Source organism: Megalobrama amblycephala, linkage group LG4, assembly GCF_018812025.1.
Source record: "Megalobrama amblycephala isolate DHTTF-2021 linkage group LG4, ASM1881202v1, whole genome shotgun sequence".
NCBI lineage: Eukaryota > Metazoa > Chordata > Actinopteri > Cypriniformes > Xenocyprididae > Megalobrama > Megalobrama amblycephala.
Genome location: NC_063047.1, coordinates 51,690,937 through 51,709,708, shown reverse-complemented (window position 1 = coordinate 51,709,708; position 18,772 = coordinate 51,690,937). Strand labels below are relative to the sequence as shown.

Genomic DNA, 18,772 nt, shown 5'->3' with positions numbered 1-18,772 from the left:
GCACTATTGCCACTTACAGTAAAAGCAATAGGATATAACATATACATCTACTTCAGATGTTCGGTTAAACCGTCCTACACTTCAAATGCCCCGTCCCTTTAGGGCACTTTGAAGCACGCTGCTTTCATATTAGGATGCACCTAAAAAATGCTGAACAAAATCATCTATGCTGGCTAGATCTGATAACAATGAAAATGATTTCTTTCTGTAGGCCTGTGCCCTCTCTTTTGTGTCAGTGTTGGGTCCGAGTCTACCTTTGTCGAGTCCGAGTCGAGTCCAAGTCCTTAACTAATCAAGTCTGAGTCCAAGTCCAAGTCCAAAAAGGGCCGAGTCGGATTTGAGTCTGAGTCCTTAACATCCGAGTCTGAGTCGAGTCCGGCCGAGTCCAAAATTATTTGAAATTGCAATTGACCTTTTGCAAAAACCCTCCCCTCTTAGTTACTTTTGCTACATCTGACAAGCCATGCCGCTCTCGTGCCACACTTCATGTTCTCAAGCAGTGAAAAATACATTGTAAAGCAAAGAGGACACTGACAACCAGAGATGTATAAAGTACTAGAGACCCAGACTTGGAGAGCAATTTGAGAGCAAGACAGCGCTCGTGTTGTTTTAAGACGGTGAATGCGCGCGCGCGCGCGCGCGGCCGGGACTCGCTCGCTCGCGCTCTCCCTCTCTCGCTGCTCGTATATGCGCCCTGACAAGGGTTGGTCTCCTTCCTCACTCTCACAGCCACGATCACTTGAAGTTGAAGGGGTGGAAGGTAGTGTTTTTTTGGTTCGTCTTTGGTTGATCTTTTTAGCTGATCAAAAGGCAGAACGGGAGCACGCGCAGCTTCTTAATCACTTGATTCGCTCATTGATGCGTCAGCTTCATCAACATTTTTATAATTGTAACGAGTAACGATGCAGCACATAAAAAAATATCGGAGTAAAAGTATTAAACTCATCGAAAATATGCACTGAAGTAAAAGTGGAAGTAGGAGAAAAAAAAATACTCTAGTAAAGTACAGATACCGCCTTTTAGTACTTAAGTACAGTAATGAAGTAGTTCTATTTCGTTACTATACATCTCTGCTGACAACGCACCAACAGACAAGACAGAGCAGGTTACTTTTGATATGAAATATTCTTAGCTTTCAAATTTCACATTTTTAAGAAATTCAAACAATAAATGCTGTTTTGTGGCAATTTAATGTGTAGCATCTCAGTTCAAGCAGCACGTGAACTGATCATCTCTTCTAGTTATAGCACGAATTTAACATGAATGAACATCAGAACTGCACAAACTGACATTAATCTGTTAACTGGTTTGGTTTGTCAGGCAAAATGGAGGATATCTGCATTGTGACTGGTCAGTTCGCCTGTCAATCAAACTCCGGTGAAAGGTCAATTGTAAACTCAATACTGAGCTCTTAAATTAATATTTTAACCAAAACAATTGCAATGTACAGTTGCAGTCATAAGTTTACCTAATGTACACTTTGCAGAATCTGCATGGTAATGCTCAAGAAGGCACAACAATGTCTTAAATGGTTAGTTAACCCAGAAATTAAATTTCTGTCATTAATTGCTCACTCATTTGTCGTTCCAAACCTGTAAGACCTTCATTCATTTACAGAAATCAAATGAAGATATTTTTAATGAAATCTGAGATTCAATGCAACTACCACTTTCAAGCCCCAAAAGGTAGTAAAGACATCATTAAAGTAATCCATGTGACTCCAGTGGTTTAACCTTATGAAGTGTGTTTTGTTTGCGCAAAAAAAACTTAATTTACCACTTTATTTACAAAATAATATTATCCAAAGCATGTTCACGCAGCAATGTCAGCTCTCGCATGAACACAGAACCCGTGTGTCACGATGCTCTTGTGAATGCACGTTGTAGATCAATATTTTTTGTAAATAAAGTGGTAAATTATGTTCTTTTTTTGCGCAAACAAAGCACACTTCATAAAATAATAACAGAGGTTAAACCACTGGAGTCACATGGAGTACTTTAATGATGTCTTTCCTACTTTTCTGGACCTTGAAAGTGGCAGTTGCGTTGAATCTCTATAGAGGTACAGAAACCTCTCGGATTTCATTAAAAAAAACTTCATTTGTGTTCAGAATGATCTTACGGGTTTGGAACGACACAAAGGTGAGTGTTAAAAAAAGTGCTAAAGAGGCAGGCTATATGTAAAAGTAGGATCATATCAGAATGATTTCTGAAGGATCATGTGACACTGAAGACTGGAGTAATGATGCTGAAAATTCAGCTTTGATCACAGGAATAAATTACAGTTTGCTATATATTCACATAGAAAACACCTGTTTTAAATTGTAATAATATTTCACTGTTTTTACAGTATTTTTTATCAAATAAATGCAGCATTGATGAGCAGAAGAGACTCTTTTAGAAACATTAAATATCTTACAGAACTCTCTTACATTGTTAGTGATGTCCCCAAATTACTGTGTTAGACATGTTATTATAATATGTATTAACAACTATATGTATTTATATTAAAATACACTTAGACTACTAGGTACACACTAATGATTGTTCCTTTATTCCCTGTGGCATTTGCATGTTCACCTTTGGATTGTAATCACACTAAAGATGGTTTTTAAAATGTGTTTAGGAGAGAAGTGCCTCGTGTCCTGTATTTCCACACCAACATTTCTCAGTTGAAAAAGACGAGTGCTTAATATAATTCATCAACATTTTATTAAAAGCAAGGGATTCATTCCCATGTCCATTGAACAGAAAATAAATATAAAACAGTTATGTACATTGGGGCAGTGGCTTTCACACCCATTCACACATCATTACAGCACATGGAAGGCAAATCATAACACAGGGAGGGAATCATTCGGATGCACTTTATCTTACAGTACGTGTACTTACAGTGTATTTACCTAAGAAAGCACTGAGTAATCTAAGGTAACTACATGGGTTAAGGTTAGGTTCAGGGTTAGTACCTAGTTATTACCCAGTTATTGCAATAATAAGTACATAGTATGTATAGCAGGACTGTGAAATAAAGTGCTACCGATAATTCAGGACTAGGAAATATTCTGTTAAGCCATGACAAATTAAATATATATTTTTAATAATTTACTATTCTGTATTTAACATCATCATGTCATCATCAGATCATTATGAATCTAGTACATACTTCCAATATTTGACTGATTTGCTCACATAAGATCAAGTCATTTGAGTATTAGAAATGAGGGCTAGTTTTAGTTACAAGCATCATACATCTGTAGAAACATATTAATCAATATGAATCAGCTGTTTAGATTCTTAAAACTTCATAAATATTTAAAAATTATACATAATGAATAACACTTTCTCCAGTAAAAAAAAAAAAAAAATCTAACATTTTTATGGCATTTGCTTATTCCTGCCACAAGATGGCAGTGAATTGACTTGAAGTATTTTAATTCCCTCCAAAACAAGACATGAAAAAAAAAAACTATTAAACTTGCTCAAATTGCTCTACTTCCAAAATACTGTAGATTTATACTTCAAAATGACTTTTAGTGCTTCTAAAACATTAGTCTGCTGATCATCTGCCGCAAATGGCTAAAATATTGACCGACTAAAGTCAATTCAGAGACTCTGAGCCAATTACGGAAAACTCACTAATCACTCGTTTGGTTTTGGAAGTAAAAGCAGCTTCAGTCGATTCAATCAAACCACAGTGAAGCGCGAAAGTGGGACCTTAAATTAGCTTTTGTGCACATGAACATTCACATACTTTAATTTTCCCACAATTAACAATACTTAAAAACTCTTTTCACATTTTTTTACAGTTATTTCTCAACACTTTCAATAAATACATCTGTGGAGTTACAATATCCTCGAATTCAAAAGAGACAAAGAGAGAGATGGTAAGAAGGTAAGCAGCCCTAATGTCAGTCAGCAGCTCAATGAAAACGCCATTTAAAGCCGAACCGAAATGCACTTGCGATTAAGAAGGTCAAAGAGACTGGGAATACTGTCAATAACACACACCAAACCAGAACAATACTGCTCGAGTGCTGCGGAAACACAATATCAAAGAATACAATCAGAGTCTGCAGGTCGAATTAAGGCAGTGGACGAGAAACACGTGACAATGAGGAGGTTGTTCTGGAGGTCTGAAACAACAGGGCGAATTCACTGAAGGATCACGGCATTATCTGCTGTCCCGCCGTCTGTTTATACACTAATATGAGGATTAATATACAATCAACCAGATTCACAAAGCATGTCACAATTAAAGCCCAAAGCATACTTCACTTTTTACGGGTATGCAAGGGTCAGCGTACAGACGCAAATTTCGTCATCAGAGTACCCTTTAGGACCCCGAGTGATCCCATTGTTAAAATAGGTTATAATTAATCAGGACATCATGATAACAACTTTTGATCAGGCATTACCGCCTGGGTCCTAAAGGAGACCTGATTTCTGGGGGGACTCCATTTCTCATGACACAGGATTTTTGTAACCGGTTGCACATGTGCATTTAATTTTATTTATTTATTTTTTTTGCAGTAATTACTTTATGCACAAGGTTGCGTCGATTCACAAGGTAATCAAAGAAAGCCTGCATAAACAGAACAGACGGGAACACATGCAAGCTACAGCGACAACGATTGTGGGAAGAGGTTAGAAACCCTAATTTGTACAACTCTAGCATTAAAGAATACAAAGATGTCAGCATGGGATGTAACTTGTGGCGAGAGATTGCTCAAAACTGCGTATGCGTCAAACGCCTGTGTATGTTTAGGTGTCAAATGAAGTATACTTTGTAAGGCTGTGCGTTCGACTGTGAGCATATAGCAGTATATTCAGGGCTTAATACTGTGCAATTCCCAACAAAATATATATTCAAAGAACATTTTGCTAACGTAAGTTATGACATTATTTCCAAAAAGTAAGTTTTCTTTATTATGTGAACGTTACGGGAACTTTCCTTCATCCAAATGAACATGAACATTCCATTTTATCATTCTTCAAACATTTTGTGAATGTTACTTTTGAATGTTCGCTGAACATTCCGAACAAGTAGCAACATTTAAAAATCATTAGATGAATGTCCAACTAGAACATTTCAGGAAAAACACTCCGTGAACAATGCGTAAATAATGTTAATGTTTTGAGAATATTAGATAACTTTGAACGAATGTTCTATTAATGTTACTGGAAGAACGTTTGTTCAACGTTTGTTTTGAGAGAACCTTGCCAGAACGTTCCCTGTTAGCTGCAGAAAGCAGACGGTAAGTAGAGTTTAATATGTAACTAGTGTGATGTTTGTTGATGATCAGATGGAGACGGTTTCAGAGTTTTTTAGCACTTCGAGAGCTGCGGTGTGTAAACTGTGTTCATTTGTTGCATTTGTTTATCCGGTCATTTTAACCCCGAGAGGATTTCATTTTCCATGAAAATACTAGTTAATATTATTGTGTTGGACTAAAACTTACTGACTTTGCTCTTGTGGGCAAACTTTCCACAATTGTTTTTGTACTTTCTGGGGGTTGTTTTTCCCCCCTTTGGTCAAAAATGAGCGGCCTCTCATTATTATACTCTTTTATTGCCAAATACTGGATTCAATCTTTTTGTCAACTTGTTTTCTGTAAATAAGCACAGGTTTTGTATTTCCTTTTGGAACTGACTGATCGTAGGCTTCATGAATCAGAGTAAGTGAACTTTTTTCATCTCAAACACTGAGGTGCATCCGCTCAGTTCCATATACCTATTTTGTATGCAAATTTTGGGATTTTGCATTTTTAAAAAAACAAACAAATACTGGATGAGATGCACCTAAATTCTAAAAATGCACATAAAATACCTATGCGCTCGATTGAGGCGGATCATTGTTTTAGGCGATGAGAAGACGTGCATAAACTATGTTAGAGACATATTTTCCGAATAAATCCCTCAATGCACAACAATGATTTGGTTTAATTCCCTCCAGAAGCGTCTCACAAACACCAGCATCTGAACACTGGAGAACATGACAGTGTTTATTGTGTCTCATTTATGATGGAGGAAAAAAGAGCCAGATTGATTACTGTACTGATATTTTATATTTAAGTAATGATTTTGTTCTCTTGAACACATGGGATGGAAATGCTGCTTTATTCGCAAATGTTTTATGCCGTATTCCAGTTCTGCAAAGTTAAATTCACAACTTTTGATAATGCTAATGAGGCCTAAGATCAATCAGTTCCAAAAAGAAATCAAAAATCTGTGATAACTGAAAGAAAACAAGATGAATTCGATGATAAAGCACAAGGAGGAGAGATTTAGGCTGGTGATTTTTGAGTTTAGATTTTCAATAAATCTCAAGGGTTAATTCCTTCTGTTAATCGAGTGCTAACTAAACGACGGCATCAGTAGACGCAGCCGATTCTTAGTGAATTCGCCCAGTTTCTCTCATCATGGATCATTGGCTGTAAAGCACAGGAGGCGTAAACCTGCACCGTATACTGAGATGGCACTTGTGTTATTCATGCGTCTCTTTGTGCACATTTCTTCTCATCTCCTGAAAGAGTCCGTTTCTCCGGTCATTCACCCAGAGTCCGCGTCTCCCGGCTCTCCCTCGGCCTCGTCCGGATCCTGTTCGTCGGACGGGAGATGCACGCGCTGCTCGTCCATCCGTTTGGCCTGAACCCTCTGTATGAGGCTGAAGAAGTCCTCGTCGGGGACGGTGGGGGCGCGCGGACCCCCTTCAGGAGGAGAGCAGCGCTGGTCGTCTATCCTGGAGGACTGAACACACACAGAAACAGACGGTGCATAAAAGAGCTGGAGAGAAAATGACCAGCGCTGATGCCATTAACTTACCATCGTAGTTTTCCAGTGCTGTTTTGAATCACCGAAACGAACTTTGTTTTGCCTAGATTTTCTTCTAAAGGATGTCTGTATTTTTAGTGTTAATATTTTTAAATGAAAATATGAAAAAAGCTAGTTTTCAACTTAATTTTTGTGATTTTATTTTTCTTTTCTTTTTTTAAATGTCTGTTTAGTTTTATTTCTGTTTTAGTCATTTTAGTACTTCAAGTCAGCATTTCTAATTTAGGTTTAAGTAATTTTGCTTTGTCTTTTTTGTATTTATATAATATATTATTTATTAATATTTTTAATTGGATTTTTTATATTTTCATTTTAGTTTTAGTCCATTTTTTAATGTGATTTTGCCTTTTTTTATTAGTTTTTGTGTTTTTATTTCAATTATCTTCATTTTTATTTCAGTTTTAGTCATTTTAGTAGTTCGATTTTATTTCAGTTACTTTTTCAATTTTCATTTTACTATTATTTTAAGGTGTGGTCGTTTTGTTATGTGCTTTTGTCATTGTTATATTGTAGTATTTATATACTATTTTAAGTTTTCAAATTAATTTAAGTTTTAGTCATTTTGTCATGTACTTTTGTCATTTTTATATTTTGTATATTATTATTGTAGCATTTATTAATATTTTTAATTGGCTTTATTTTTACATTTGAATCCTTTTGTGATTTTTTTTTTTTTGTGATATTTTCAATTTTTATTGTAATTTCAGTTTAAGTTTTACTCGTTTTGTTTTGAGCATTTGTATTTTTTTATTGGGTTTTTTTTTTTTTTAAGTATTTCTGTTTAGCTTTATTTTCTTTCAGTTTTAGTTATAATATTTGTGTTTTATTGTTTTATTTATTATATACTATTATAGTATTCATTCATATTTTTATTTAACATATTCAGTTTTCATTGCAATTTTAGTTTAAGATTCAATAATTTTGTTTTGTGCATTTGTAATTTTTTATTAAGTTTTGTATTAAGTATTTCTGTTCAGCTTTTTTTTTCTTTTCATTTTTTTCCTCCAGTTTTAGTTTGAGTAATTTTATTATTTCAACTTCAGTTTAAACTTATTCTATGTCAGTTATTTGCCAAGGCAACATTTCTATTTTTTTTTTTTTTTTTTAATCAAATATATATATTTGGTTTCAGCTTTATTTTAACAATTAGTTTTAGTTACAGTGATAATGTCACTGTTCACTGTGGGTTCAGAGCCAAACTAAAGTCACACCAGACGCGTTCAGTCGGCTCGGCTCTCACCTGGCACTTGATGAGCATGTTGAAGAAGTCGTCGCTGGGCTCCGCGGGGTCGCCCTCTCCACACAGGTGCCCCAGGTTATTGTGGGTAATTCTGAGTCCGGGCAGGTTACTGACGCTCACCCTCTGATCGTCCAGACGGCGACTCTGAGAGCTGGCGATCAGATCGAAGAGCTCTTCAGTTTGAGGAGACGAGAGGAGACTGGCGTCTGAGAACGACAGAGAGAACCCGTGATAAATCATCTTACACTGATTATCAAAATATTCTGATGCAAAATATGTATTTGCTTTGCCCCTCAAACACTGTTTGGTTCGTGTTGTTCATGTCGAGAAGATGTTTTCTGCTGCCAAAGCAAATCCACTTTGATGAGATTGATACGGTAAAACCGACACCATCGTTACTGTTCGTATCACTGTGAATCAAGAGCTGAGATTCAGATATGATAATGAGCTTTTGGTTTCTGACCAATCACAGCAGAGCAGCTCTCAGAAAGGCGGGGTTTAGAGAGACCGAATCCTTGATCGAAGCGTTTCAGACACGGTGAAAAAAGAGCTGATGCTGCAGTGGATATTATGAGAAAATTAAAGTGCTTTTGACTTTGGATGAATGTAGGAGAACTTTAACAAAAAACTGGAAACTTTAAAATAGCAAAATAGGGGCAATCTTGAGCGTCAGAGAGCTGGTGAGACTGACCGATCATGTCGTTCAGGGTGTTTTCGTCCGCTCCTCCCTGCATCCTCTCCATTGGGCGGCTCGTCCATCTGACAGCGCTGGTCATCCATACGGCTGCTCTGAAACTTACTCAACAGGTCAAAAGAAGCAGTCTTCATCTGACGCGTCACGGCCCAGCTTCTGCAGAAACACACGTCAAAACATCATGAGTAAAACAACTGATCGCTTATGATTACAAAACCATCTGATGCTACTCATATACTTGACTAATCAGACATATGAGGACAATCATGGTGTGCACAATTACAAAGAGTAAGTGACAATTATTATTTTACATTCATCCATCGCTTTTACAACATGAATGGAAAGAGCCTAAATCACGTTTTAGTACAAGCCAAACACAGCATATGGATATTAAAAAATAAAAAACACATGCACACAACAATAAATATATTACACCCAAAAAAATTAAAAGACAGAAACAATTTAATTATATTTTGCAAAAAGTAAAGGTTTTAGATTTATTTTTTTATTTTTTATTTTTTTTTGCATTGCGATATTTTTTCATGAGAGTTAATTATATTCAGACCCCCAAAAGTCTCTTTAATTTCACTTCTGTTTAACTTGTTGTAACTAAATATTTTTACTGCATATTATAAAATTACTGTAATACATTTTTTTTTTCTAAATTGCCATAAATGTCAAGATACTATCATCTATGATAAATAATCCCATTATGTAAATATTTTACTATTATTTAATGCAACAAATCTTTACAGTCCTATTTTTTTTTTTTTTTTGTTACATTATTAAAAGATAATGTAACATTTTATTATCAGTGCTCTTACAATACAAATGTAGCATGTGAGTGAACCTCATGTTTTTGTAAAAGGTGGGGGAAATAAGGGAAAAACATATTTCACACTCCCTCACCAAAAAAAGAAACAAAAAAAAAGAAAAAATGAATTAAACTTGCAGTTGTTTTAGCTATAACTTTTTTTTTCTTTTTGCATTGTGACATTCTTTTCATGACAGTTAATTATATTTAAACCAAACGTCTAGTTTAATGTGTTTAGATTTTAGATGTTTAAATTCTTAGTCCTTTTTTTTTAAAATGTATACTGTAAGATTAATGTAATACAATACAATTCAAATTTGTATATACATTTCAAGTTACTATCATGTATGATAAATAATAACATACATGTATCCCCTATAACACTTATGGTGTTCCCAGTCCTGCAAAAAAAAACAAATAAATAAATTTAAAAAAATAAAAAATTGTAGACCGGTCATTTTTGACACTGAACACCACAAGTATGACTTTTGTAGAAAATACAAGCATTTCAAAACAAAAGTCCTGGTTAAACATTAATGCACACTAGTGTGATAAATAGTGCATTTTATTTATTTTATTTTTTCATATTTTATGTAAAATTGACAAAAATGTCCACAAATAACACTTTTTTCACTTAAAAACTGAGTTACATAAGCTCAGGTAAATAAAGCCTACGATCGATCATTTCCAAAAAAGAAATACAAAACCTGTCCTAATTGAAAGAAAACAAGTTGACAAAAAGATTGAATCCAATATTTGGTGATGATGTACTGTATCATAACGAGAGATTTATACGCAATTTTTTGTGGACCGGTCATTTTTTAACTGGGAACATCACAAGTGTTACAAAAAGTATTTAAAAAAATGTAGGAAGTTTTTAGACTCAGTAAATATTAGTTAAATGCAATAACATTAACTAGCATTTTCAGGTGCAGGAAAATCCTCTCCAGGTATATACAGTACAGTCCAAAAGTTTGGAACCACTAAGATTTTTAATGTTTTTAAAAGAAGTTTCGTCTGCTCACCAAGGCTACATTTATTTAATTAAAAATACAGTAAAAAACAGTAATATTGTGAAATATTATTACAATTTAAAATAACTGTTTTCTATTTGAATATATTTCACAAAGTAATTTATTCCTGTGATGCAAAGCTGAATTTTCAGCATCATTACTCCAGTCTTCAGTGTCACATGATCCTTCAGAAATCATTCTAATATGATGATTTGCTGCTCAAGAAACATTTAATGTGTACAATTATACAAAATATTTGTGTACAATATTTTTTTTCAGGATTATTTGATGAGTAGAAAGTTCAAAAGAACAGTGTTTATCTGAAATCTAATCTTTTGTAACATTATAAATGTCTTTACTGCCACTTTTGATTGATTTAATGCATCCTTGCTGAATAAAAGTATTAATTTCTTTAATTTCTTTTCAAAAAAATAAAAATAAAAATTCTTACTGACCCCAAACTTTTGAACGGTAGTGTATAATGCTACAGAAGCTTTGTATTTCAGATAAATGCTGTTCTTTTGAACTTTCTACTCATCAAGGAATCCTGAAAAACAAAGTACACAACTGTTTTCAACATTGAAAATAATCATAAATGTTTCTTGAGCAGCAGATCAGCATATTAGAATGATTTCTGAAGGATCATGTGACACTGAAGACTGGAGTAATGATGCTGAAAATTCAGCTTTGCATCACAGAATAAATTACTTTGTCAAATATATTCAAATAGAAAACAGTTATTTTAAATTGTAATAATATTTCACAATATTACTGTTTTTTTACTGTATTTTTAATTAAATAAATGTAGCCTTGGTGAGCAGACGAAACTTCTTTTAAAAACATTAAAAATCTTAGTGGTTCCAAACTTTTGGACTGTACTGTGCATACATACATTTATTTTTTCACATAACAGTAATGAGGGGATTTGCATTGTGACATTTTTTGTCACAAATATGTAAAAAAATCTTTACGATCCTAATCTTTTACATTTATTTAGGCCTGAAATATGACATGTTCTTGACATATTTTGAGAGATTCACCACCCAAACATATTTGTAGAATATTGTAACAATGGCGTATTATAAGAGCTGGATGAACCGCGGGTTCCTGGAGTCTTGGTCTGGTCATGTGCTGCTGTAATCTGTCCTGACGTTACTGAACGCTCATGTGAGCTCTTATCTCAGTCTCGACGGCTCTGTATATCACAATGACCTTTCAGTGGCCAACTACACACACACACACACACACACACACACTCCATAGCAGGAGAATCAGAAACCAAACAACTGTAATGCCCACAAAACCAAATCAATATATCCGATACTGATCAGAAGCCTTTGCGTTTCGACACACATCTCAGTCCTCTTCATTAGAGTATCACCTTAAAAACAAGTGGCACAAACGCTAATGTCCCGTTTCAGTGATCAGAGATCTATTAGAGGACAGACACAGTCGATAACGGTGTAAAAAGAGCGACCCACCCCTGTTCAACAACAGCATTTCAACATGACAGCAACTCCTGTATCAGTATCCATATCAGTCAAGCATTTTCAGACATTCGCCTATAATGATAAAGATTAACAAACTCGTCAAGCAAATCAAACTGTGTCCTGAAAGCACAACGCAATATAAATCCAGCCGATCACTATGAGAGTGATACTAAATAACAGACAATTATGAATACTTATGTAGCGATACATTAATCCACAGCCAAATCACAGCTTTATCTGTCTCTTTCTGTCCATCTTTGTGTCTCACTGTGGGAAAACAACTCATTAATTTGGCTGTGATTATGGGGACGGTCGGGGGGAGGAGGTGGATTTAGGGTCATTACACAACCTATTTTAACACACCCTCAAATACACTTCAAACACACAAAAGCATTCAAATAGATTCAAATACAAAGTCATGCACAGTAAAGTCTCACATTCTTCAGCCTGAATGTTTGTCATCCTTCTCTCCACCAGGATATCCTTCAGTGTCCGGTCTCTCCTACACCTTTCCCTTCACTGCGAGTCTGTCTCTGTTCAGCTGCTCATGCATTTAGTTCAATAATTCAGTTACACTGAGGGTGAGATACGGAGAGAGAGAGAGAGTGAATGGACCGTGAAAGGTCTTTGTCCAAATAACATTATCACGGTTTCCATAGAAACCCCTGACCCCAGTGTTATGGCCTTTGGTCACGTGCATAAACCCTAAAACACTCGCCAACTGTGTCACAGGTGTCGAAGGTCAAGGACTGGGGTTTATTTTCGCACACCTGCATGTCACACAAATGACCCTGAAATTAGCTAAATGACGTGAGATAAAGCTGCAGGAATATATCAATGACATGAAACCTCTGCACAAATACTGCTTTTGTGTTGTTGAGAGATGAAAAGAAATTGCATTAATATATGAGCAAGCTGTAGTAAGGATCAATCAGTAAATGGTTGAATTAATTAGATCTCAATAGTAGTCTAAATCTATTGTTGTCAACACAGCAAGTGCTCTTGTAATGTATAAATACTTTTTGCATTACAGCAACAGGAGTTTGGGAAAATAATGTCACAATGCAATATAACTTGATAGTCCTAAACAAGTATCAGCAGCGTTCAGTGCGATGCACACGGTCATATTTCCATATATTCTTCGTCCTCTGGGGAAGTCACATGCACACAGATGCATTAGCAGCAGCGCAGCTGGTCTGTATTGATTGACAGAGGAACACAGAGAGCCGCGGCTATCAAGTGAAACCTTTAGTGAAGCACTTTAAAACACAGATTCGATTAAAGCCCTGTAGACAGACACATCTGCACACTTACTCTGTACTGTGACCGTCAGCAAAAATGTATTTGTCTCATTGAAACACTGATACGCAAGAAACTTTCAAAGCACCTTAGACAGATAGACAGACAGACACATAGATAGATAGATAGATAGATAGATAGATAGATAGATAGATAGATAGATAGATAGATAGATAAAGTTAAAGGATTAGTTCACTTTCAAATTAAAATTTCCTGATAATTTACACACCCCCATGTCATTCAAGATGTTCATGTCCTTCTTTCTTCAGTTGAAAAGAAATTAAGGTTTTTGATGAAAACATTCCAGGATTTTTCTCCTTATAGTGGACTTCAGTGGACTCCAGACGGTTGAAGGTCAAAATTACAGTTTCAGTGCAGCTTCAAAGAGCTTTAAATGATACCAGACGAGGAATAAGAGTCTTATCTAGAGAAACCATCGGTCATTTTCTAAAAAAAAATAAAAATTGTATACGTTTTAACCATAAATGGTTGAACTAGCTCTCTTCTTCTTCTTCTTCTCTATTTGAATTCCAGCAGTGTAGACACTGCTAAGTGTATTACTGCCCTACACAGGTCAAAGTTTGAACTGTTATATTTTAAAGGTGCCGTAGAACGTCTTTTTAAAAGATGTAATATAAGTCTAAGGTGTCCCCTGAATGTGTCTGTGAAGTTTCAGCTCAAAATACCCCATAGATTTTTTTTTTTATTCATTTTTTTAATTGCCTATTTTGGGGCATCATTATAAATGCGCTGATTCAGTGCATGTCCCCTTTAAATTATTGCGCTCCCCGCCCCCCGGAGCTCGCGCTTGCCTTAACCAGCATAAACAAAGTTCACACAGCTAATATAACCCTCAAAATGGATCTAAGTGTTCGTCATGCAGTATGTCTAATCACGTAAGTACAGTATTTATTTGGATGTTTACATTTGATGCTGAATGAGTTTGATAGTGCTCCGTGGCTAAAGCTAACATTACACACTGTTGGAGAGATTTATAAAGAATGAAGTTGTGAAAATAACGACAGTCTTGTCTCCATGAATATAGTAATAAACGATGGTAATTTTACCCACATTTAACAGTACATTAGCAACATGCTAACGAAACATTTAGAAAGACAATTTACAAATATCACTAAAAATATCATGATATCATGGATCATGTCAGTTATTATTGCTCCATCTGCCATTTTTCGCTGTTGTCTTTGCTTGCTTACCTAGTCTGATGATTCAGCTGTGCACAGATCCAGACGTTAATACTGGCTTGTCTAATGCCTTGAACATGAGCTGGCATATGCAAATATTGGGGGCGTACATAATAATGATCCAGACTGTTACGTAACAGTCGGTGTTATGTTGAGATTCGCCTGTTCTTCGGAGGTCTTTTAAACAAATGAGATTTATATAAGGAGGAGGAAACAATGGAGTTTGAGACTCACTGTATGTCATTTCCATGTACTAAACTCTTGTTATTCAACTATGCCAAGATAAATTCAATTTTTAATTCTAGGGCACCTTTAATCTTTAATTGTTATATATTTGCACTAGCATATTGTATATGACAATTTAGTTCAAACTTTGACCTGTGGAGGGCAGTAATACACTTAGCAGCATCTACACTGCTGGAATTCTAATAGAGAAGAAGAAGAAGAAGAAGAAGAGAGCTAGTTCAAGATGAGCATTTATGGTTAAAACGTATATATATATATATATATATATATATATATATATATATATATATATATATATATATATATATATATATATATATATATATATATTTTTTTTTTTTTTTCCCAAAAATGAGCAATGGTTTCTCTAGATAAGACTCTTATTCCTCGTCTGGTATCGTTTAAAGCTGCACTGAAACTGTAATTTTGACCGTTTGGGCTCCAGTGAAGTCCACTATAAGGAGAAAAATCCTGGAATGTTTTCATCAAAAACCTTCATTTCTTTTCAACTAAAGAAAGAAAGATGTGAACATCTTGGATGACATGGGGGTGAGTAAATTATCAGGAAAATTTAATTTGAAAGTGAACTAATCCTTTAACGATATATAATATATAAAAATCTAAGATAAATTATGGAGTGCCACAAGGATCTGTGTTAGGTCCTCTGTTGTTTTCAATATCTATGATAGATTGATAGACGGAAGAACAGACAAACTTATAGATAGATGGACCAAACCCTAACAGACAGACAGATAAATAGACGAATGGACGGACGGCTGGATAATCACTCACTGGAGGTGTGACATGAACAGTGATGTCATCAGTGTCCACAGGCGAGTCGAGCCACTGTCTCTCATCTGACGACTGACTGTCTGCGTAACTTTTGCTTCTGTTGGTCTGAGACAGCAGGTTCCTTGACCTCCTCGAAACATCATCAACATCCTGAGCATCTCCGTTCTGCAGCCAACAGCACACATGAGCACGTACAGTCACGGCAAAACAACACGTGTGTGTTTCTGAACTGGGTGACCATGATTCTGCCGAGTAGGACATGGATGTGGCTCCAACATTTTTGATGTAAATTCTAGGGTTAGGGTTTGTTTGACAGGCATTTTGTTCAAAGACTAACAAAAGATTTTGACTCATATTATACATGTCCTGCATGGCAAAGTCTTGGTCACCCAATCAGATGTTGAGCATGTGACCTTTTCAGAGTTGTACTTCCAGAGGTCGACACTCTCCATACTGTTCTTCTTGCTGAATTTGGGTCTGGCTCCTGTTGGAGAAAACAAGTACAAGTTTATTATTAATCATGAAACATCAATTTACAGATCACAGACATTTACTTCAGCACAGATTTGCTGTCAAACATTGTTAGGAAAGGACACAAAAAACAAAGAAGAGATTATTTGTATATATATACAGCTACAGACTAATGAAAACTAAAGCCACGTTTCCAGCGCAGGAACTTTCCCCAGGAACTAGGGACTTTGGGGTGGTACTCAGTGTGTTTTATCCTGCAGGAACCAGGGTCTAAATGAAGTTTCGGGTAAAAATTGGTCCCTGCGTGCAGTCAACCAATCAAAATGGCTGCGTGAACTCAACTAATTAGCATGTTCAGCGCCCGAAAGTCCCACCCCCGACAGTTCCTGAACTTTGAAAAAGTGCAACCTCGTGAGCAGGGACTTTCTGAGAGGGAAATTTTTACCCTGAACTTCATTCCTGGGGAAAGTTCCTGCAGTGGAAACGGGGCTAGAGTTGTTTGATATTCAAATCAACAATGGAGTAATACAACCGATGGACCGCCGACAAGGTTCAGGCTTTATTAAGTTAATATGTGGAGGACGCAGTACAATGGACAATGTCACCAGACTAATCTTCAAGGGAAAAAAGGTTCACAAATTGAGGCTTAACATAAACTCATACCTCAACCTCATTAACACTACAAATCCACCTTAAATAAAGACTTCTACTTCATGAACTAAGTTAGACAAGTCTGGTGAAATTTTTAACGTATAGGGGAGGCCGGGCTAGTTGTTGCATAAACTATATTGCATTTTAATCACATATATGTTGTGGAAGGTGTCTCTTTTTTAGTATATTTCAAACTAAAGTATTCTTTTAAAATCAATGAGCAGATTCCCATTGCACAAAGACCATGTAGTGGAATAAGTGATGTGTTTACCCTGGACTTTAAACTCCGACTCAGATGGAGAGAGATCACCCTCCTTCACCCCGAGAGCCTCCATCAGCTCTTCCACATTCATCCTGGCCGTCAGCTCTCCGTTTCTGTCCCCGATCTGAGAGCAAGCAGAGCAAATGTCTGAGTTACACATGAGCGAAGCAAGAGAAGCTGCTGGACGTCAGAGTCTGGCTTCACCTCTCTGGAGATGTCCAGGTGTCTCCGGGCGTAGTGCAGAGCTTGACGGTGGTTTCCCAATGATACGTAAGCGTTACCCAGACTCCAACAGGCCCGGCCCTCCCCGACCCTACCGAAGACAGACAGCATGTTAGTGATCAAGCCGACTTTCCACTGCACATGAAAAATGGTGGCCGATGGAACGGAAGTCATTCGTTTCTTGTGGAGAGCCACACAGGGGCTGTGTGGGGTGCGGATGCGATTTGCACTTTGGATGCGTTTATTAAGCGACTACACTGTATGTGACACACCGACCGGATGTGACATATTCCAGTGCACTCCAATCAAATCAGTGTGTGCGAGGTGAAAATTAAAGGTGCAGTATGTAAGAATTCTGTCCGCTAGAGGTCGCTGGAGGTCTATTCAAAACAAAGGCGTAGCTTGATGACGGAAAGTTTGTGAGCGGAATCTTGGGATATGTGGTTTTCACCTCAACAAACGGTGGAAAAGAATAGGGATAGGACTCGGGAAGAAATCATGTTCATGGAATGCGTTCATTAATGTTACTGTAGTGTGAAGCAGAGCAGGAGCGAGTGTTGTGGAGCTGAACGAGGAGCTGGAGCGATTGATCAACACACGCCTCACGAGCAGCGGGACTTTTATTATGACACAGTCGCCGGCGCTGCTTCTGCTTTTCCGGTCATGAGTATGAGGTAACGCAGCTCTGTTTATCATATTAGATACATTTGACTGTGTTGAAAATGATGTTATAACGTTACTCTGTGCGTTCGCTCGGCGGCTGCTGTGAGACACTGTTACACACTGCAGTAAGATAGATCGATTTTACAATATCAGATTAAATGCTGGATGATTGTGTTGATAAATGGCATGCAATTAATTTTAAAACATATTGTATGATGGAGAAAATGCAGTATTACTGTTACTAAAAATAAAGCTGCATCTGATTATGCTATGTTAGCTACTTCACAAAATAGTGTTTTTCTCTGAGGCATGGTAAAGCATGGTACTCGCAAAAAAAATTAAGAAAATTAGATTTAAACAATAATACTAAACGTGTTGAGCTATATAACAATAATTAGTTTTCTGTCTATAAATATATCAAAACAGTTGTTCTCTTGTCTATTAAAACATGTAAATATTAAAGCGTCTTTGGTGTTTCCATGGTTTCTACAAAATAAAAGCGGAAACCGAGGGTAACGCGGGTATGACGCCAATGACAGGCGACTCCTCACACGTCCCGGAGCCTTGGGTAAAATTGCAATTTTCTCAAGATTTACAAATAGTTGCAAACATTTGGGATATTGTAAGTACTCAAGTGAACAAAATATATAACACTGGCCTAGTGGTTTTTGGATATTTTACTGCAAAATTCTTACATATTGCACCTTTAAAAATCATTTTTTTTGTTCAAAGAGGCAATATTGAGTTCAAAGAGGCTTCAAAACACGTCCCCCTTTACTACCATTATAAATCTTGGTATTGCCAGGATTGTGTTCGTCTGAAAGAAGACAGTCATATACACCTAGGACGGCTTGGCGGAGAGTAAATCACCCAAATCATTTTT

General features: G+C 36.3%; 1 protein-coding gene across 1 annotated transcript in view; it reads right to left on the bottom strand.

Annotated features, from left to right (window-relative positions):
• Nucleotides 1-2,692: 2,692 nt before the first annotated feature.
• gpsm1b (G protein signaling modulator 1b) overlaps nucleotides 2,693-18,772 on the bottom strand; it is a 38,024-nt gene continuing 21,944 nt past the window's right edge. The window contains 9 exon segments of the mRNA XM_048189904.1: nucleotides 2,693-6,746; nucleotides 8,071-8,276; nucleotides 8,762-8,798; nucleotides 8,800-8,883; nucleotides 8,885-8,920; nucleotides 15,621-15,785; nucleotides 16,034-16,104; nucleotides 17,014-17,128; nucleotides 17,209-17,317. Coding sequence (XP_048045861.1) covers nucleotides 6,549-6,746; nucleotides 8,071-8,276; nucleotides 8,762-8,798; nucleotides 8,800-8,883; nucleotides 8,885-8,920; nucleotides 15,621-15,785; nucleotides 16,034-16,104; nucleotides 17,014-17,128; nucleotides 17,209-17,317 — 1,021 coding nt within the window. The 3' untranslated portion in view covers nucleotides 2,693-6,548.